Here is a 21,630-nt window from a genome sequence, read left to right as displayed (position 1 = left end):
GTAGCGCGTAGGCATCCGTCCAGACGTCCGGGCACTGACACTTCCAAAAACAAATCCTGCTCCCAAAAACAAGATCTAGAATGTACTACCACGCACGACGGTAGCCAGGGTGGGGAGCTAGTAGAAAATGAAAGGGGTACGGCATTTTACAATCTCTTGACCGCTAAAAAAGTATATACGGTGAAAATATGTAATATTAACAGCCGAATTTTGAGCGTGGATACTGATGTTTTTTTTAGAGACGTGGATACTTATGTTGAGTATAGATCCGTCTCTGGTGGTGGCTCGAGATCGAGAGGAGAGCGTCGTGTCGTACGTTCAGATTTTTCATAGCCTTAAAAGTTACAGCTCCGTGATTGTGACCACTACCTTGCTTTTGCGTTTTGCAGTCCACTGTACCAGCGCGTGGTGATCTTGCTGCGGTGTAGAGAGCTCCGTACCGTATCGACGTCTAGCCATCTATTTCTTGTCCTTCTTTTTTTCTTCTTTCTTGCTTTCTCACGGCATCACTCGAGTGCGGTATGTATTTTTCCTTCCGTGCGGAGAAATAATGAATATATGAAGTCCACGCCGGCCGGTGGTGCTCTCTGAGAATGGACGCACCACGGTACGAGTTGCTTCTTAGTGCTTGTGGCATTTTATGATTTGTGGTGTGAAAAATATGTCGAGAGACGTGTTCACCCTGGTCAGGCAGATCATGCATGGGCATACAAACCACATAATAAATACATAATGGAGTAGTCAGGGTCTATTTGGCCGTGTTCCTAGGCAAAACTGTCGATTCCCCGGCATCCAATTCGAGTCGTATGGAGATGAGATTGTTGCTTGACCAACGAGCTGCCTGCCAGGACACGCTCTAAGGGGCTGTTTGGCTTGCAACGTGGCCTGGGGAGCTCGCCCAGGCAGGTCCATCTGACCACCAGGCGCTCAAAATCAACGGCCTTGGGAGCTGCCTGGCCCGGGCACCTGCGCGAACAAAACAGCCCCTAAACAGCTCTTCACTTTGCCCTCCACACAGGTAGCTAAGAGAGATGCTTACTTACTATTACTATGATATATAGCAAATGTCATCGCTGTGGACCATAGACGAGACGACTTAACATTGAAAGTGATAAAATGGTCAGAGATTAGCACTACCACGCGTATAGTACGAATATGACACGCCTGTGTGGTACTAAAGTACCTTTCGTCGTACAACAAGAGGACAGGACAATTTGATAAATAACGTGGAAAGAAATGCAGCGTGTGGCTGTGGACTCTGAGTTTTGATAAATAGTATTTGGACTCTGAATTTCTAGGCTGCGGCGCAATACGTCATGCCGTACCACGTTCCCATCTAATAGTGCTGTATACAAAGCTAGGATTAATTGTATGTATATACATATACCGTTACAACTATGGTTTTTCAGTTATACTGATATTATTTGTTATATTGGCACCGTGCCATTATTAATTATAACAAATATCGCATTACGATTAGTCCATTTCTTCCGTGTTTGTTTCATCTGCTCCTCCCTACACGCGAGCTTGCCTAGGCCCCTCGCATTGCCAACAAGGTCAACCACCATGGACTATGCCCCGCTGCTGCTCCTCTAGTGGCGAATGGCGTTGTCAAAGCGGATAGAAAGAGGACAGATGGCGCCAACGCCAGGGCATGATGCGCGGATCCGTCCCGCCGCGGCGCGGGTGGCAGGGCGCCAGGGCAGGAGCCGCCGAGGGAGGAGGAGGAGGGCGAAGGTGTCGCCGCGTCGCTCAGCTGGGGCCGGTGGCGACGTGGGCGCGGCAGACGGGGCACCGCCAGACGGCCTGGACCCAGGGCACGGCGCAGGACCAGTGGAAGCGGTGCGCGCAGGGCAGGCGCGCCACCACGTCCCCCGCGCGGAGCTCCTCCAGGCACACCGCGCACTCTGCCTCCGCGTCCGCCTCGGGCGGCGGCGCGCACCGCCCGCCGGGCAGCCCACACCAGCCGAACCGGCCCCCTCCTCCCTTCCTCGGCCTCGACGGCGACGACAGCACCACCCGCTGCAGCAGCACGCCGCAGGGCGTCGCCGTTGCCGAGTGGTGGCGGTGGTGACCATCGCTATCGCCGCCGCCGCCCATGCCGCCGCGCGCTGCGTCGTCGTGCGGTTTGGCTGGCGGGGGTCGCGTGCTCATCTGATGCCTGCACCGATGGTATCACACTGTTAGTTCTGTCATTCATTTTAGACCAGCAGGGAATCTCGCAGATTCTGAATTTGGAAACGTAAATGGAAACTGTGCGTCTCATCACAGCACTATAGATTGTAGATTCTTCATACACAAGTGTCTTGCATTTTGGTGCAGAAAGTGCATATAGCCTCATCATGAAATTTTGTAAATTCATCTGGGTGTACGACTGTACGCACTACCATCTCCTAAATTGAACAGTGTCTAGCTAGGCTAGCAAACCATCGTATTCATCACGCCACTGTTGGGTCCTTTCTCTTTTTTTTTCAAAAGGTCAATAAAACAGTTTCAGTCGGTTTTAATATCAGCCGAACCGGTCCGAAGCTAGCTACCACAAACGTACAGTAGAGGTGGAAATGGTGCGGCTCTGAACAGCCGTACAGCAAGGCAGAGCAACAGCAAGCAACGCACCTCTTGAGCACCACAGGTTGTCTCTGGCCCCTGAGCTTGTGATCCAGCCTCTCTTTCGCCTCCCGGGCGTCGCTGCCCAGCGTCGTCGTCCACGCGCGCGCCATCGCCGTCGTCGTCTCCCCGCACGCGCCGCTCCGCACCTGCAGCAACCGAAAACATCAGAAGGACGCCACCACATGCATACGACATGAACGAACAGGCTGATGGCGACCAAAGTTCTTGCCTTGGGAGATGCTGCTGCTGACGACGACGAGCCAAGGCCAAGATCACGGCCACGCCCGCCGGCGTACAGGCACAGGGACGCCCGCCGCGCCTCCGCCGCCCCGGACGACGACTGCCGGACCCGCCGCCGCCGCGCGGACTCCACGCCGGGGAGCATGCCGGCCATGATGACCATCCGCCGTCCGTCGCCCTGCACGCGCACGCGCGCGCGCGCCTACCGACACAGAGAGAGGAAACGACGACGACGACACACCACCTGCGCGCGCGTAGCCTACCAACTAGCTACCTATACCTAGTACTACCTAGCCTGATTGCGATTGCGCTGCCTGCGTGCACAACTCGACGACCGGACAGCCTGCTACAAGAGATTGGGGTACGAGGAAGCCCTCCGTCGTCCGGAGCAGGAAGAAGACGATGATGAACACGGCCATCTCGAGCTCCCACGACCACGACCAATCATCAGCGCCATCCTGTTTGGACGGGGAGGAGCAGCTAGCTAGCTTTCTATCCACAGAGAGGATCGGAGGAATTCGGAGGAGGAGAGCTCATGCTGATGGCGTGCCAAATGCCAATAGCCCAACCACCTGCCCCTGCCTCTGGCTCAGCCGATGACCAGCCGGGACGTATTTATATGCGACACTATCTAGGGACACATATTTACTGTTCACACTAGAACATATTGTTTATACTGGAATGTTACGAGAGAAAAACACTACTCCAGATACAAAAATTAGCCGAACAAACTGACTTAAAGTGCAGCCAAACACTGCCCTTAGCTTACTGCCTTCGTCATAATTACCCTGACACTTTGAACACGACAAAAGAAAAACATTGTCGGCCGGTAAATATTTTATTTTGCCTTGAGGAGAGAGGAGGATCATTAGGTTTGGCCGTCATATCGTATATACTTTGCTGCTCCGAGGTAAATGTGACAAAAAGAACATTCCCGCGCAGAATTAGCTGACCTAGTTTAGACGTGGTTGGTGACGCGCTATTCCTTGCTGGTTATTGTGCTTCCAGTATTTGTGAGGTTAATACCAACCGATGGGTTACTTTTAGATAAGTACTAATAGTTAGTTGTTAGGGATAATTAGCCACGGGACATGCCAAATGAGCACCGACGGCTGGTGGACACCCCAAATCCACAAAGTTGCTGCTAGACACTGTGTTTTCACTTTGAATTGCCAGAAGACACCGTGCCCCGGTTTCAGCCAAGAAAGGTGATGATTTGCCCAAATTGCCCTTGGCTCAACTGGTCAGCCCATTCTTCTTCCTCCCCCTTTCTTTCTCTGTGCCGGCCACCGGCCTCCCGCCGTTGAAGGAGAAACGGAGGAGAGGGCGCCGGCAGCAAGGCGAGCTCCGCGCGGACGCGTCATGAATTTGGGGCAAAGGAGGCGCCGGAGACCGCTGTTCCCGGCCGGAGGAGGCTTCCTGGCCGCGGTGGCGCACACATGCACCCATGAGGCCATGGCGGAGCCGCAGCTCGCACGCGCGCCCATGAGGCCGCAGCGGAGCTGCTGCTCGCGCGCGCCGGTGAGGCCATGGCGGAGCCGCAGCTCGCACGGTGCCCATGAGGCCGTGCGGACCGGCTGCTCGCCCGTGCCGGCGAGGCCGCGGTGGAGCTGCTGCTCGCGTGCCTGCCCGCGAGGCCACGGCGGAGCTGTGCTCGTGCGCCCGCGAGGGACGCGGCCGGAGCTGCCTACTCGCGCGCGTGCCCACGATGCCGCGACGGACCGGCTGGTCGTGCGCGCCGGCGAGGCCGTGGACGGAGCGGCTGCTCGCGTGCGCCCACGAGGCCCGGCGGAGCTGCTGCTCGCGAGCGCCGCCATGCGTGGCCAGCTCAACGGCGGCGCGCGGCGCGGCCAGTTCGGGAGCGGCCAGCGTGCTCCCGCAGAGCTGCTCGGCTCGGCTGGAGGTGGTCCGGCGGCCACAGGCACTGCGGTGTGACCGCGTCCCTCGCCGCGACGGGCTAGCACCGGCGGCGGCGACGGGGAGGAGAGGCGCGGGAGCTGCGATGCGCCGATAGGGAGGCATGGTGCGGTCGTACGGAGGAAGGGCGCAACAGCGGGGCGACGGCGTGAGCTCGACGGCCGGCGGCAGCGAGGGTGGGTTCGTCTGGGAGGCTGTCTGGCTCGCTGACGAGGACTGCGTCGCGGCGGATGGAATGGGCTGACCAGTTGGGCCAAGGGCAATTTGGACAAATCATCACTTTTCTTGGCTGAAACTAGGGCGCGGTGTCTTCTAGCAATTCAAAGTGGAAACACAATGTCCAGCAACAACTTTGCGGATTTGAGGTGTCCACCAGCCGTCGGTGCTCATTCGGCATGTCCCGTGGCCAATTGTCCGTAGTTGTTAATACTTAATAGGCGAAGAGTTAGGCTGAAGCTACCGAGGACGTACACAAAGGATGAGCGAGAATGATAACAATCTCAGGGCACATCCAATTCAGCATCTCGAAGACTCAAATCAAGGGTACAAGGATCATTGTACATCGTCATCACATCCACATCTTTGGCCGCTGCAATGACATTTTGGCCGATAAATGTACACGCTTGAAAACAACTGGCCTTGACTTAAAGAGTGTGCACTGTACATTGGGAGGGTGTGTGACATTAGCTGCGTAGAGAAGAGATAACCATGATAACACCCACGGCCCCACCCACGAAGGATTTACGCTCGGTTTAGTATAACTTTTCTAAAACGTGCTTCACCAAGAAGTTATACAAATAGATAAAAATTGCGCTTTTACATTTTGTTACGAACGAGGTTATGGGAAAAGCGCGGTCAAAATAAGCTGGTCTGACCCAACTTTTTGTTTCATTACAAATGAACGTCGTAAGGAGAAGTATGGTTAGAAAAACTATTTGTTCGCTAAAGCATGCAAATTAATACTCCCACCGTCCTAAAAAAACAAAGGCATCATAGAAAAGAGTTATTTGACATTATGTGCAAAGCAAATAACACATGCACCCCTTCCTTGATCACAAAAATATATTATAATTACTATATTTGGGTAATAGATATGAACAATAGGTATGCATGTGAATATTGTCTTATTAAATTGAGCTGGGGTTACTTCATCTGGACTTTTTTTATAAACTGGAATAAATTTTGAAAGCTTAGATTACTTAGAGGGAGTAGTTCGGAGACACCACTGTCAAAAAAAAATTTCTATAAATAGGGTGCAGCATACTACAACCGCCATGGCTTAGGCAAAGAAGGCAAGCAACCTCGTGTCCTCATCTATTCCTCTCGTCCAAAAAAAGAATGTAACTTTAGATTTAAGATAAATCAAAATCTCTTAAGCATAACTAATTTTATAGAAAATAATACCAAGTTTATGTCTCTAAACGAGTTTACTATATTTGATATAATAAATATCAATATCTTTAGTATATATTTCATTTAAATTTAGAATTGTTTGACTCCAATAATCACGGAAATCTTATTCTTTTTTGAAAAAAGGGGGCTACATAGGAAGAAAAATAATACTAATTAATAATATAATCATAAAATTGTGTCCTGTGGATCCATTGGCGGTTCCGATCCTGTCACGAGGACGAGATGTTGTTCCCTTGTTGGGGGTGCCGGGTGCGCATGGGCCATGGCGGACAGAGACAGGCACGGGGGGTCGCCCACTAATCTTCGTTTGCAGCGTGCGAGCGGCCATTTTCAACATTATTTGTGGCGCCCACGCCACGCACAACTACAGTGCCGTGCGAGCGGCTGTGGGGCAAATACCAACACATTAAACGCTATTTTTCCCCTTCAAAAGACGACAACGAAAATGCCTCAAAGTCTTTTCTTGTAACTGTCCATCCGATTGCTTAGCCAATCACACTGATTGCTGAAGCGTGTTTATGTGATTCACCGGTAGATATATACATATATCTACATCTTGGTTCAAGCAGGAGAAGAAGAAAAAAAAAAACTGACGAGATGGTAATGGTAGTCGATAGAGTGCAGGTTAAGAGACCACAACTAATCATAAACAAAGTCATCGTAGCGATAACTGCATGGGACAGACAGGGGTCTTTTCGGGTCATGGCGTGAGAGAGGGGCTTCCAGAGGCAACTGTTTAGTAATGCATCAGCTGTCCTGAGCCTGAATAAGATAAGGTTAATGGTTGAGTGTTCCAGAATTCAGATATAGCCTCTCATGTGTCGTGTGGCCTAGTGGTTGCCGGACTCGACTCATCAGCGTGCATGTCTGTTTCTGCACGAGCTGTGCTGCCGAGCGACGGTCACGAGGGAGAATCGTGTGGCGGAATCTTTAAGTTGAGGAGGATGTGGATTCCACTGCCTTGGCTAGTTGGATGTAAAGGCTCTGTGTTCGTAGCTGCGTGGACGGCAGCGTTCCCACATGGAGGCATTGGAGCAGATGTTGTCATATGAATCCTTTTGGCATTCCAATTTCATTCGACTAGAGTTTGTAGAATTTGCATCACTCTAGATAGTACTAGATCCCAAGGAATTTTGCAGCTCTAGCAAAATACAACAAATAGAAAGCATAACAAGAATTCTTTGCACGTTTCATTTCCAGTATTACTTTCCTGAGAACAAGTGCCGATGAAATTAACACGCAGGCTGTCAGAGTCAATCCGGACTGTCATCGCATGGTAAGTGATTCATGACCATCTGGATTTTCTAGATGGCACCACAAGGGCTGAATCCTCGGGCTCTGGGCACTCCGCAGCACTGCTCATCTTGACCTGGATGCAGGAATACTGGCGGCAGTCTGGCGGGCGAAGATGATCGCCATGTGATTTGTTCTGCTGCTGGTATTGCAGGCTGTGCTGGGGCCTCTCACAGATTCAATGACGGCACCTGGATTCGATTGTGTGGAGAAAACAGACATGTAGTGATGTATAGAGCAGGAACAAGACCCAAAGACTGCCTAGGGACGACGCCATGTAGATGCAGGGTGTTCATCTGTGTTCTGCAGCGAGCGTGAAGCTGTAGTTTTGCATCCCTCTGGGATCAGTTGTCAGACTGCAGGTCAAGCAATGTTCTGCAATTGTGTGCCTTTGCTTACAGAAGAACCCAAAGCAGAACGGGAGGAAACAATGCAGAGCTAAACTAATTACACTGATTGAACCCGCCTCATTCATTCACTTCTGCAAATACAAAAAGATTAAGATCAAATTGCCATATAAACTCGGTAAAAACCTTACAGTGGTAATACAGGGAAGAAATGTGAAAATACTTGTTCTGTTGGCCATCAAATAAACAGCAAGCTGTATGCCTTTCTCCAGAATAAACAAATGGCCTGCATTCTTGTACTGTATGAATAACCAGCAAGCTGCTCAGACTCAGAGCTACCCAACAAAGTGAGCAGCCCAGCCAGCCCAAGCTGAGTGAAGCCCATCTTATTTCAAAACCTTCTGTATAGTTCTGTTCATGAAAACCTGTATCTATCCTATCAAAACAACATGTGGGTGGCCTGGCCTGACCCAATTGAATACAAACCATGGGTTAACTGAACCATTTGTTCAACACTTGTCCGACTGCACAAATTGGACAATACTCAGTTTTGCCTTGAGGGACTACGTCTGATTATTTACTGAACCAATTAATTCTTTGACGACTAGCTTATATTTTTATCAAATAGGCAGGAGAGCTGCATATCTTTAATATTAAGAAAAAGAAGAAAGCTAGTTTATCATAGTTTCATTGTGGCCCCAAGCTCTATAAATTCAGACAATGTGTTTCATGAATTCCATCACTGAACTAGATAGAAAACTAGTATTATTTTTGGCAGCAGCAGGTCACTATAAACATATGCTAACTACAGTTAATAAATACTGTTAGGTAAGTGTAGCAAACTGCAACACAGGAAAAACTCCAACACTTGCTAGCTGAAAATGGTCAAGTATCAAAAACAGAATGTGGGTGGCCTGACCCAATTGAATAAAAGAACACTTTAGGCAAGGCAGCCTAGATCCCTATACAATCTGGGTTCGGTAATCCTGGTCAGCATTTGTTCAACTCTAATTGCCACGGGTACAGGGTTATAAAGTTAGAAATTTATAAGATAATATGCTCTCTCAAGCAACAGATGAATGCCATTATGAAGTTAGCATGGTACGAGCCATGGATTTACTGAACCATTTGTTCAACATTTGTTCGACTGCAGTACTGCACAAATAGGACAGTACTGCTGCACAAAAAGGACAATACTGAGTTTTATCTTGACGGATTACATCTGATTATTTACTGAACCAATTAATTCTTTGACGACTAGCTTATATTTTTATCCAACAGGCAGGAGAGCTGCGTGTTTTTATACTAAGAAAAAGAAGATAGCTAGTTTATCATAGTTTCATTGTGCCCCCAAGCTCTATAAATTCAGACAATGTGCTTCGTGAATTCCATCACTGAACTTATTAGAAAAATTAGTATTATTTTTGGCAGCAGCAGGTGACTATAAACATATGCCAACTACAATTAATAAATACTGTTAGGTAAGTGTAGCAAACTGCAACACAGGAAAACTCCATATTTTGTTGGCCAATAATTATCTATGTACTTTGCCCAACACTTGCTAGCTGAAAATGCTCAAGTACAGAAGACAAGAGTAGAAAGTTTCAAATATGAAATCAAGGAATCAGAACAGAAGATCACAAGACTGCAAGAAGCAAAATAACACATAAAGGAGCATGTGACCAAATAAAATCATATGGAGAACAATGGAATTCAGAAAGTGCTAGCAAAACCTACAAAATGCTTACACGACTGAATTTTTTTCCTGCAGCAGTGGCCTGACACCACCCCCACCCCCCCTCCTTTCTTAGGAGTTTTCTTTGCTTGTATATAGACTCTTTTACTCCCCTACTTAATTGAAAGGCAGAGCTCCTGCCATTGCGTTAAAAAAAAAGACTTACACGACTGAAATGAGAAGCAATTGATCAGGGATCCTCTAATCATACTTGAACATTAAATATCTGGACAAATTAATACCTCAAACAGACATAATGTGGCTGAAATGAGAAGCAATTGATCAGGGATCCTCTAATCATACTTGAACATTAAATATCTGGACAAATTAATACCTCAAACAGACATAATGTGGCAGATTCTTAGCAACAAGTGCTGCAAACAAGCTTTATTCATATCATTGAGCTAAAGTAAATGGTACAGTTTAGGAAGGCTCATCCCAAATCTAGCACCAATGTCTGTCAACCAAAAACACTAACTACTCTACAAAACTTTGATGATGGACAACTACAAGCTATTTATAGCACAAACCGTGTATGGATCAAAGGGCGCATGCCAAACAATATTACAGCAGTGGCACTAGTTATGCCAAAATCGCGTGCCTATACTCTGAATTACGATGATGATGGATCTTTCACATGGTACATGTATGCAAAACTCAAGCATAGCTCACGATCACGCCGGTCACCCCAACCACCCCATCCTTTGAAACCAGCTTGATACCCCTCCTGCCTCTGAATGATGTGGACTGGCCAATCAGCTTTGATATTAGGGACCTTATCGGCATCCTCTAATTCCACAGCTCCTGAACCATTGTCCACACAGACATTGCTCGAACCTTGACCTTGGTGCAGACCGCATTTACCAAAATGCGCGGCACTCCTCCTAGGCCCCCTGAGACTGTAAACAGGAGCTCCAAACGACGGGTACACCGTTGCCCACATGGTTATATCCCAATTGTACTCGTCAAACACGCAAAACTGCTTAGCCTTGGCATGGATCTTCCTCCACACTGTTCTATTGAAGGCATAGCCAATGTTACCCATCTTCTCGGCGACCAAGCTCTCCCAACCTTCGCCTTTCGACTTGACATCGGACGGCGCCAGATTGATAGCATAGCACTGGGGGCACTTCTTCGGCTTCAAATCCACAAGCAGCTGCGCATTACGGTACGCATTGGGGAAGATGTAGTGGTCCTCCTCGATGAAGAGAATATGCCCATCGAAGTCCCTAGCCTCCTCCATCCCATCCCACACGGTGTTCATCATCCACCACCAGTGGTGCTTGAGGGACACGATTCTGGGAGCCCGGTGGTTGCCGTACTGGTCCGGATCGCCCCGGCACCCCTTCTCCTTGGCCTTGTCATTGCTCCGGCAGTCCCCGGGGCTGACGCCGGGGAAGGCGTCCGGGAAGAGATGCGGCGAGTAGGGCGCGAAGACCTGCTTCACCTGGCAGAAGTCGATGCCCTGCACGATCCTGTCCATGTCCGGGAAGTAGCCGTCGTGGCTGACGATGAGCAGTGCCTCGCCGATGCCCTGGACGCGGGAGAGGCTGTCGACGACGAGGCGGAGGTAGCGGGGCCGGTTGTGCACGTAGAGCACGACCTTGAGGTGGCCGTCGGGGAGCGTCGGAAAGCGGTCGGTGTTGCGGGGCGGCAGCGCGTTGCGCGCGGAGAGCGAGAGCGACAGCGGGCTCTGCCGCGGCAGCCGCGGGGTGAAGGCCGGGTCCAGCAGGATCTTGCGCTGCGCCACGCTGCGGTTGGCGCTGGCGACGGAGGAGGAGGTGGCGGCGGTGGCAGAGCCGGGCCGGCCCGCGGGCGCGGGGAGGCCCGTGCGGCTGCGGAGGAGCTCGGTGACGGCGAAGACGGCGAGGACGACGATGAGGAGCAGCGGCGCGGCGCGGGAGCGGAGGCTGGCGCGGTGGTGGGGGTGGTAGGAGGAGGAGGCGGCGGCGGCGGGCATGGCGAAGAACGGGAGAAGCCCCGCCGAGATCCTGACCTGCGGCCGCGGTGGGATAGCCGGATCTCGCGCCGCCGGCGGAGGAGTTTGTTGGCTGCTGGTGCGCTCGGCTCGAGGAGACCGCTTCCGCGTCACGATTAGGAGACCGCTTCTGTTGCAAAGCAACAGACTTTTCTTCGCGTGTCGCCAGCCGCCGCGACTGTTGCCTGCTGCCCTGCTACTAATTTTGCAGGGGTACTCTGTTCACTGTTCCGCTTTAACGGGTTTCCATATTTTCCATTTTATGCTTTACTAACAAATACGCCCGTCCATTACGACGGAAAGAAAAACTATTAAACTTTAATAGAAAATTAGGATAGGAATGTTATGATCCATTTTGTTTTTTTTAATATTTTTATAAAATTTAAAAACTATAATTAATTTTAGGATCACTATGACATCCATAATATAAGGGTGAATTTGGTGCAGCTCCATGTCAAGCGAGGCCTACCGGTAGCCAGTTTTAGCATTGGCTCCGGACACCGAAACAGTACTATTCCGTGTATAGGGAAATTTTTTGAAATAATATTTTTAATGATTAATTACAAATCTAGAAGCTATCATAGAAAAATTTGAGATATAGTATCCTGTTGGCCGCTCAACTGCCGACAGGACCTTTGTCGGCACCCACGTGGCATCCGCCGGCGACGATAGGGCTCCTAACGGCTGGAGGACCGACAGGTCTAGTCGGCCGTTGGACCGCCGATAGGGCAGTCGGCTAACCAGTGGCCGATTCACTATTTCATGTTGCATCCCTTCTTTTGAAGACACAAGCATCACCCGATGTGCTACTTTTTCCCAAGCACAACCATCTCCGGATAGAAAACTAACTTTGCCACTTTTTGAGCAACACTAAAAACATTTGTTTTGTTCGGACGTATGCCCTGTTCGCTTGGCTGATAAGCTATGACTGAAAGTACTGTTGGCTGATTTGTTGTGAGAGAAAAATAGTGTTCGTTTGCTGAAAAAGTACGACTTATAAACCAAGTAAACAGGGCGATAGTAATAACAAGCACATTGTAATATTAACCGCGCTACATGGACCAAACCTACAACACTAAATGGCGCATCAGGTGATGCCTAAGCCATACGATCTCGTTTGGTGCGGCTTCGCTCGCTCCGATGCCTAAGCCATACATGGAGCAAGTGCAGGAGCCGCACCAAACGTGCCCTAATAAGTTAATATTAACACTATGATAATATCCATTTCAGACTCCATTGAATTAAAATACAATCTTTATAGATTCCCACCCCCATTGTAAGGCACATAAATATTTATTACCTGTAAATATGTCATAACTTTAGTTTTCATATTATTATGTATTTGGTAGAGTAAGATATTCAATTCCGTGATTTCTTTATTTTTTGAAGACCATATGATAAAAATAAAAAATAGACAAAATTATGGGTGAGCGAGGAAAAAAATAGCCAAGATGGAGTCGGCTCAAGAGAACCATAAAAAAATCAAAATATTCATATTGGGAAACTGTAAAAAAAAAGAAGAGTCACCTTTGGATAAAGCAGCGAAAAACAATATTCAACATATAGGAAAACCGTAAAAGTTCAGAAGAGTCAGCTTTGGAAAAAATGGTGATATAGATATAGATTGCTTGGAATATTTGATTTTTGTTCTGTAAACCATGGTTGCATACTTGCTGCCTACGTGATGGGCTGCTCCTATCCTCCGATGGTTGGCCTAATTGTGCTGGCTGCTTTGGAAAAGGAAAAACAATCTAAAAAATAATGATAGAAATGATACATATCTATATTTTTTTATCCTTTTTTTTAATAAAATTTCAAATCCATAATTTATTTTATGATGACTTAATGTTGGCAATAATATGATAATGTTCTATTAAACCCTGTCAAAATAAAATACAACCTTCACAACTTTTTTCTGTGGTCGCAAAACATTTAAACATAAATATATAATAAATTTAATTTGTATATTATCACTGTTCCTATAGTTAAATACGGAGCTCTGTGGTTTTCTTTGAGAACCCATAAAATATGTAATTCAAATATCTATTTAAAGTCGGTAAGATGTTAGTTGCTCATGTGCCCAGAATTAGTTTATTCGTCGATGATTATGACGAGAGACGTCTCTCGATTTTTTACATAGCCACCTCGATAGGAATTGTAGAGACAGATTTATTTAGACAAAATTATGAACGAAATGCTTAAGGTTTTAATTCACGGATTAATTTGTTGAATCATTAGCTGATTTTAATAAAATAAGTTTTTCCTCTAATCAAAACTATATCATTAAATTGATGTATTGTATTTATATTTGTTCTTGACGTTCATAAACTAAAAAAGCACCGGCCCAAAAGAAGAGGATAGAAAAAAATAAGCTAAAAATCAAAACCAGAAAACTAAGCGGAACAACAAAATACCGAAACGTTATGGGGCAAAAAGAAAACCAGCCGAACAAAATGGAAACAACCGAAAAAAAAAAGAAACAAAAACAGTTTCGAAGTTAAGACGGAGTAGGACACGGAAAGCAAAGGAAAAAAGAATCAGGAATGTGGACACCTAGAGGACAGCGGACACGCCAAACATTAAAAAAAAACAGTAACGCGGAAACGGATTAGGCAGAAAAAAAATTAGCGGCACAAATTTTGCATATTTAGATTATGATTTGGATTCGTATCTATCCAGTTTACCTTAAGAAATCCTACATATGTTATTATATATATATACAACAGCAGAGTTTTACAGAAACCAACAGAAATAGTTCTCACATTCACAGAGTGAGTTAGAAGAGGCCATAAAAAATGGTATAAAAAACAGTGAAAATTTTATCTCTTTATTACTACGTAGGTATAGATTAGGAGCGGATCCAGGATACGCTTCTCGAGGGGCTAAATAATGAAGATTAGGGTTAGAGTTAAAAAAATAATGATGATTTAAAGACTAATGAACAGTGTTTTACCTGTGATTTAAAGCTCTCGAGGGGGGCTGCAAGGATACTCTACTCCTATATAAGCACTACGATTCAGAATTTGAACATCTTTCTGGAAATGAGTTAGAACTATTCTCTCCCTTCCACGATAACTGATAATTATAACTGATGTTCTAAAGTTCAAATTTATCCTAAAATAACTGACAATTTCGAGTGAAAACATTAGTTGTAGGGGACCATTCAAATTAACCAGGCACGTCTCCATCCACTCCACTCATGCCCCTTCCTCTCCATCAATACTTATGCATTCGCGTTTATTTGTCCTGGGAACGATGGCAAATATGACGCGCATGTGTCATTAGCCATCACCTATAATATATTTTTAAAATCTTAATAAAACGTCGGTTATAAGTAATTAGAGATGGAGTATGCGTGATTAAATGCTCTAGTATTTTAAGGGCTATTAGAATCCATGATTTTTTTCTAAGGTTGAGAATCCATGGGGATATTATTTGAATAACCCATTGAGGCCTTGTTTGTGCATGTGTATTCACTCTAATGCACATGTGTTAGGGCGGATTGGAATGAAACTTAGTTTAATTCCATTCTAATCCACTTCGATGGATTGTGGATTGAGATGAATACATGTGTATCCAAACAAGGCCTTAGTTATTCATGGATGATTTTCCATCCCTAGGTGTGCCTTCCCCTTGCTTTCAAATTTGACCAAAAAGAGTTTTAGGATTTGTTTTAGGTCCCATGCAACTAAATTAGACACTAAAAATAGCTTGGGTCTTGTTTGGATAATCAACTAATAAGTTAGTTATTACCTTGTCTACCACCAAGCTAACAATTACTTTTGCTTATTTGCTATTAGTCGGTTTCCTTCAATTAAGGAGGTCCTCTTTGGATCCACCCAGCTTACTGTTAATTAGCTATGTTAGTTAGGAGAAATCGGTTAATAACTAATTACTAGCTGGGTGGTAGGTAAGACATTAGGTGAACTTATTAGTTGATGATCTAAACGGGTTCTTAGCTAATTTTAGCAGCTTATGTTAGTTGTAGGGATCTAGATAGACTTTAACATAGCTAATAGTTATGGCCTATTTGGATTCACACAACTAAAGTTTAGGTAGTTAAAATTTCAGAGCTAAACTTTAGCCAGCTAAAAAGTTCTTCCAGTTAAACTTTAGCCGGGTGTTTGGATCCTCTGCTAATAGATAAAGCTAAACTTTAGCTAGGTTGAAGTTCTTCCAGTTAAACTTTAGCCGGGTGTTTGGATCCTCTGCTAATAGATAAAGCTAAACTTTAGCTAGGTTAAAGTAGCTAAACTCAGCTAAACTTTAGCTGATCTTTTGGCTGGACCATTTGGATCCTTGGTAGCTAAACTTAGCTAGCTAAAATTTAGTTGGTGATCTAAACATGTCCTTAGTTGGATGGATCCCAAACAAGATCTTAAAATACAGGTAGTTGCTTTCCTTTATTTCCTTTTTTATCCTTTCTCTGCAGAGATGAGTATACTTGAATCCCAGTTAATTTTTTTGAGCCAGGTGTTGTCAGCTGTCGGGCAACATGCGAAGCTTTCAGCCTGATTGGCCGCACTCTTTTGCAGCACTGCTGCTGCTGTAAAATACGGAGTACTCCCAGTGTTCCAAATAAGCGACATTTTTTTTCAAACACCTTGTCTGACCGTTCGCCTTATCTAAACTTTTTTTGTAAATTACAAAATAAATAAAACATTATTAAAGTATCTCTAGTGATAAAATAAATCATAACAAAGTAGATAATGTTATATAAAAATTTTGAATAAGACATCAAATAAGATATCTAAAAGTAAAAAAAAAAAAATCACTTATTCAGAACGGAGGGATACAAACATGCCAAAGGAGATACACACGAAGCAGCTAAAACCAGAGTTATGGGAAGAAGGGCAGTCGAGCATGGCATTGATTTGGTTGGCACGGCAACAAAGAATCAGGTGGAGCTTTTGATGAGCTTCTTTGTTAGTGCTTTTGCAAGTATTATAATCGAGACCTGCATGGTTCAGTGATATGTAACGAATAACAGTTGCTATAAATAAATTCTCTCTCAAGTCACCCGGACTTTAGTGCGACTCAATTGTTTAGGGTCCATATATACTTCCAGATTCTAAGTCTGCGTTTCAGTATTTTATTTTTATTTAAGGCGCACTAATATATATTATTAAAAGATTCTAAATGGCTAGAGGAGGTAAATAGTCTAATAAAAATTCTTCAAATCACTAGAGCAAAATGATTAATACAATAAATGGTGATAGCAAGTTTTACTCTAACTCTACCAAGTGATGCAAGCCACCTATCCAATCAATTCTAGTGAATTATAATCTCTATGGCACACAAAAGTCTAGGTCGCTAATTCTACACTAGTGAGCTAGCTAGCACAAGAATTACTACTAATTACTTCTAGCTACTCAACTAAGCAATTCTAGTTACTTCTACCACTACACAAGTATATAGAAATATAAATGTAAGGGATAGATATAGTTACCAATCCCGGCAAGCGAAGACCAATCAATCAAAGTCCCTAATATCAAAGTTGATTGGCCAGTCCACATCATTTAGAGGCAGGAAGGGTATCAAGCTGGTTTCAAAGGATGGGATGTGTCGGGGACCTAATACCGGGGTACCCAATGAGATAGAACTAATAACCATTGAGCGTTAACGCTTCCGGTTAGACAAGAACGCTACTACACTTCTCTGAAAGCTGTGATCACTCATTATCATCTTCATCTCTACCAACATCTTCATCATCTGAGCATGTAGCACCGGCTGGACGAGAACCACCTGCACCAGACGGGTCATAGAAACTACCCGTGAGGTTACTCCACCAGTCTAAAGCATACTCGTCTGTAGCACTGGGACGTGGCTAAGAGTGAGTAGGCACCCGAGTTTGTAATGGTAAAGTGTCAGGGTGCTCCGGAGTCTGCTGCTGTCGCTGACGGAACTCAGTAAACTCTGCGTCGTACCTGCCCTGCTGCTGCTCCTCAGTCTCAGGTTCACTAGGTGCCTCATCTGATAGTGGAGACCTAGGAGGATCAAGCTCAAGTCTAGAAGCAATCTAATTCAGAGTCCGAGTATCCTTCCTCCTAGCCTTCCTCTCCTTCTGCTGATAGGTCTATATGTCCTTGCACATCCTAAAGATAGCACTGAACATCTTACGAATAGGAGAAGGAGGACTGTGGCGACATGAAGAAGAATGTGAAGGAGCATGTGGTAGAGGGGAAGCTCATCCTGCTGCTGCACTACCTATAGGTGCATCTGCCTTTAGTGATGCTGCTGCTCCTCCTGGTCCTGCTAGAGGTACCCCAACCTTAGGTAAGTCTGTAACAATCTTCAGGGCCTTATGTACCTTGTCATACTCAAAGGTATGCCCTGTAACCTGCTCAATCATGTGCATGATGTAGGGAGCAAAACCATATCCCTTGAGGGGCCTCTCACCTACACTCCGGATCTCACACCAAATAAAGTCAAAAATGCTAAAGGGCCGAGCATCAGGTGTCATCCTGTGGAGCAGGTTCTTGGAGTAATCTGCAATGTTTCTCTTATCTCCACCCTTACAATCAATGGTCTTCCTAAATATCCTGTCCAAGTATCTGTAAGTAGGGTGAAGATCTAGAATCTTGCCCACTGCTCCTCTCTCACCTCCTGGTGGGTACATGTAGGTCAGCTGCTCTGGAGGAAGTACCTGCTCTGTATGGATCCTGTTCCTCTAAAGATCCTCCTCTAAAAAACCAAGCGGGGCGACGAAAGCATCATAATCCACACTGTACCACTAGCCCTCTAGCATCCAGTGCATACATCTCTCATCCTCCTCAACATATAGGGTGGTATAGAACTGAGTTACCACCTTTGTGTTTCAGTCATGCTGGAACTCCATAATCTCATAAACCCCTGTATGCTCACAAATGGCAATAGCATGATCAATGGAGGCCTTCTGTAAATCTCTGATGTACTACCAATCACTGAGTTCCTGGTGAGGATCACACTGGTATAGTAGTCCATATGAAAGGCTGTCTGAAATCGATGATCAAACTAAATCCTAGACAAGCCCCTTGGATCAATTCTTCTTTCATCTCTAGCCCTTCTGGTCATGCCTTTCCCTTGACAGTCAACTCTGGCAACATAAGAGGGTACACTAGGTGGATGTGGCTCAAGTAAACCATAGTGCATACCCTAACCTAGCTAGTGCTGAGCTAGAGGTATTGCATGCTCCTCCTCAATCTCTTGCTCATCATCTGAGTTGCCACCATCTGAACCTCTATCAGTGCTCTTTCTCTTTCTGGTACTGGGCTCCACTCTATACTCCTTTATATCTATGTTAGAGGAAGAGTTGTTGTCTTTCTCTTTGTACTATGGAGCAGCCCTAGTAGCCCTGGAGAGTCCCCTACTGCTGTCCTGCTCCTGCTGACTGTATCTAGGATGCATTTCCTGTCTTGCCTTCTTGTATTTCTCCAAAGCTGGATCATGCCTATGCTTGGACCTAGGCTCGTATCTTCCACTCATAGTTGTTGTCCTGTATTCAAAGATTTATAAAGAATTTTAGATACATGCGCAAACTATAGCTTATTTTGGTTGAAATGTAGAAATAAGAATAATTATCGTATGCTTTGTAATCATCTCAACCAAACTAGGTCAAAAGGTTCACAAAGCACAATAGACAATTAAACTTAGTCCTAAAAATCAACCACTGAGAAGATTGAAACAAGGGAGCAAAATCTGCTCTGTTGTCCCATTATGAGCGGACAACAACCCTAACTGGGATCCTTGGCTCAATCTACAACCAATCTAATCCAAACTTTGGACATTGCTTCTAGACAGGTAATGTAGCATCTGTACCGAAGGAATCCCAAAATCATGCCCTTACCGCTTAGATCGGATGAGGTCCGGAATTAGGGTACCTTATGAGAGTGAATGAAGATGCGATTAGAAATCCAAGTCCTAAAGTCTTCGATCTTGATGCCAATCTCCTCTAATCCAATCTCCCTTTCTTCCTTTTCACGGTGGAAACTCGAAATCACCAATGAAGGTCGAGGAGAGGCGGCTGGGTTGGCTGGAAGGAGGAAAACTAACTTGGCCGAAGGGGTACCGGTCATTTTATAACCTCGCTCATACCGCATACCGGACACGTCTGGTATTTGCGGGCTAGCTGTTCTTGATCCAAATTTTATTCACTTAATTCCAATCCCCCTCTCTATCATTTCTTGATCCAAAAACATGTATGTCCTTGATCCAAATAAGGTGTAATTACTTTTTTTATCCAAATGCCATGAGTATCACTTCTCTTTTCCAAATATTTGGCATATATAGATTTTGATTACTTAAGAGAGAGATTGTGAGACATAGTAGATTGTGGACTTAAGAAAGTCATGTCATGTGTAATTAGCCAATCAAACAATCAAGGGGAGCTATAATTATCACATGACAAGGCTAGGTCACAAAGACCAAGATTCAAATAGTTTTTCAAATTCACACCACCTATACATGCTAGTTATGGGTTTTGAAAAACATCTCTCCTATATCACACAAATGCATATTTTAACATATAAAGGGCCTTAGATGCACTTACAATGTATGTATGTAAATACATACATTTGCCTTGAGCCCACAAGAACACCACTAAGAAGATACATTATGTTGACCTTAATTGCCAAATAATCATGCTAGATACATTTTTATCTAAAGGACTACAAAGAATGCTTGATAAATTTGTTAGTCCACAAAGGTGCAAAATAGAAACTGAGCCCCCCCCTAAATAAGTGCTTTAAGTAATTTGAATGACTTTTATCTAGCACTTTATTCTATTAAGAATTTGGGAGTCAATTTTCTATTTTGAACTACAACCAAATAATTTGCCATATTTAAATTTGAGTTCAAGAGATGCTCACAATTCACTTAGATTTGGTAAACCACAAGCTTCTGAGTAAATTGAGGATATATAAAAATATATGGATCAAAGACTCAGTTACAATTCTATTAGTGTTTTGGTTCCTGCAATACCAGACACGTCCGGTAGGTATACTGGACACATCCGAAATACGTAGAACAGAGATATTTTCTCTCTATCCCTGGCCATATCGGACATGTCTGATAGGTGCAGGACAAAAACAAATAATTCGTTGCTTGTGATTCTTCGTTTAGCTTTATTATTTATTGTATATCTACATCTCAACAAATGAATTGCTCTACTAGAGAACTATTAAAAGCATCATATGGCAAACATGGTAATTATCAAGTAAAACTAATTAGCCACTTTTATTTTTTTTCACAAATATGCCTATTTGTGAGTCATTGAGCACAAAACAAATAAAGTGGCTATCCTATAAGATTTAGGTACTTGTTACCACTGGTGAAGATAAAGTAAATGATATATTTATTAAATTATCTTCGGGTCAACCATATAAGAGATTATGATAAGAATTGGTTGATAGATTGAGTGGATATTATCAATTTGCTTGCTCAACCACCTTGAAGCCTTCATCTCATCACCAAGTACCTATATCATTAACCTAAGCACACTTTGGTACCCAACTCTTGTTGGATTCTTTTGAGTTAGTCAACAAGTGCTTAGGCACCCAAATGCTTTAGCACTAGTTTGTGGTGAACACATCACTTTGCTAATGCTAACTTCATTTGTGGTCTTCCTAAGCATATCATTTATAAACAAATGTGTTCGGCTTAGGTGTGTTACCATGAAAGTGCATTTGCCCCCTATGTGGGTTTTGGTGTATTGATGACATCTAAATTAGGGACTAATGTGATCTTAATGAGATATGTTACAGCTATCAGTCCCATGAAAGATTTAAAGAGTTAATAAAGATAAAATGGTATCCCTCAATTCTTGAAGTTGTAAAGGCGAACAAACTCAAAATGATCTCCAAAGGTTTTAATTTTGTTTTTGAGTTTAGGATCCGCCGCACTATAAAGAGGGATGCAAGTTTAGTTGGTCTGAGGAAGATAGAGTGCTCAAGCATTTAAATAAAATCAAAAGTGAGTCACTCTAGCACTTCACGAGCACATAGAATAATTTTCTATGACTTTCGGTGTCAGAAGTCCCGACGTAAGTTGAAACTCCTGACAGTCGGAAGTCCCAACCTAAGCCAGGAGTCCTAGCACCTGTGCTTCTGACTGCTCGCTGT

The 21,630-nt window shown here is 44.8% G+C and overlaps 2 protein-coding genes across 2 annotated transcripts; both read right to left on the bottom strand.

The window, feature by feature from the left end:
- Positions 1–1,340: 1,340 nt before the first annotated feature.
- LOC136475098 (uncharacterized) lies at positions 1,341–3,449 on the bottom strand. Its single transcript, XM_066472656.1, has 3 exons — positions 2,840–3,449; positions 2,617–2,756; positions 1,341–2,161 (listed from the first exon to the last, which is right to left on the bottom strand). The coding sequence occupies exons 1-3, from the start codon at positions 3,011–3,013 to the stop codon at positions 1,753–1,755; spliced, it is 723 nt and encodes a 240-aa protein (XP_066328753.1). The 5' UTR covers positions 3,014–3,449; the 3' UTR covers positions 1,341–1,752.
- A 6,444-nt stretch (positions 3,450–9,893) lies between these two features.
- LOC136475097 (alpha-1,6-mannosyl-glycoprotein 2-beta-N-acetylglucosaminyltransferase) lies at positions 9,894–11,702 on the bottom strand. Its single transcript, XM_066472655.1, is given in 2 exon segments — positions 9,894–10,264; positions 10,266–11,702. Coding segments are annotated over 2 exon segments (1,302 nt in total). The 5' UTR covers positions 11,516–11,702; the 3' UTR covers positions 9,894–10,212.
- Positions 11,703–21,630: the final 9,928 nt, after the last annotated feature.

Source organism: Miscanthus floridulus, chromosome 8 (genome assembly GCF_019320115.1).
Source record: "Miscanthus floridulus cultivar M001 chromosome 8, ASM1932011v1, whole genome shotgun sequence".
In the NCBI taxonomy this organism is placed as follows: Eukaryota; Viridiplantae; Streptophyta; class Magnoliopsida; order Poales; family Poaceae; genus Miscanthus; species Miscanthus floridulus.
Note: the sequence above shows the minus strand (reverse complement) of the source record. Positions and strands in the feature narration are given on the sequence as shown.

Coding starts and splice junctions, on each gene's coding strand:
- LOC136475098 (XM_066472656.1), bottom strand. CDS start 3,013: ATGGTCATCATGGCCGGCATGCTCCCCGGCGTGGAGTCCGCGCGGCGG. Junction 2,757..2,839: donor CAGCAGCAGCATCTCCCAAG/GCAAGAACTTTG, acceptor CGGTTGCTGCAG/GTGCGGAGCGGCGCGTGCGG. Junction 2,162..2,616: donor CAACCTGTGGTGCTCAAGAG/GTGCGTTGCTTG, acceptor CCATCGGTGCAG/GCATCAGATGAGCACGCGAC.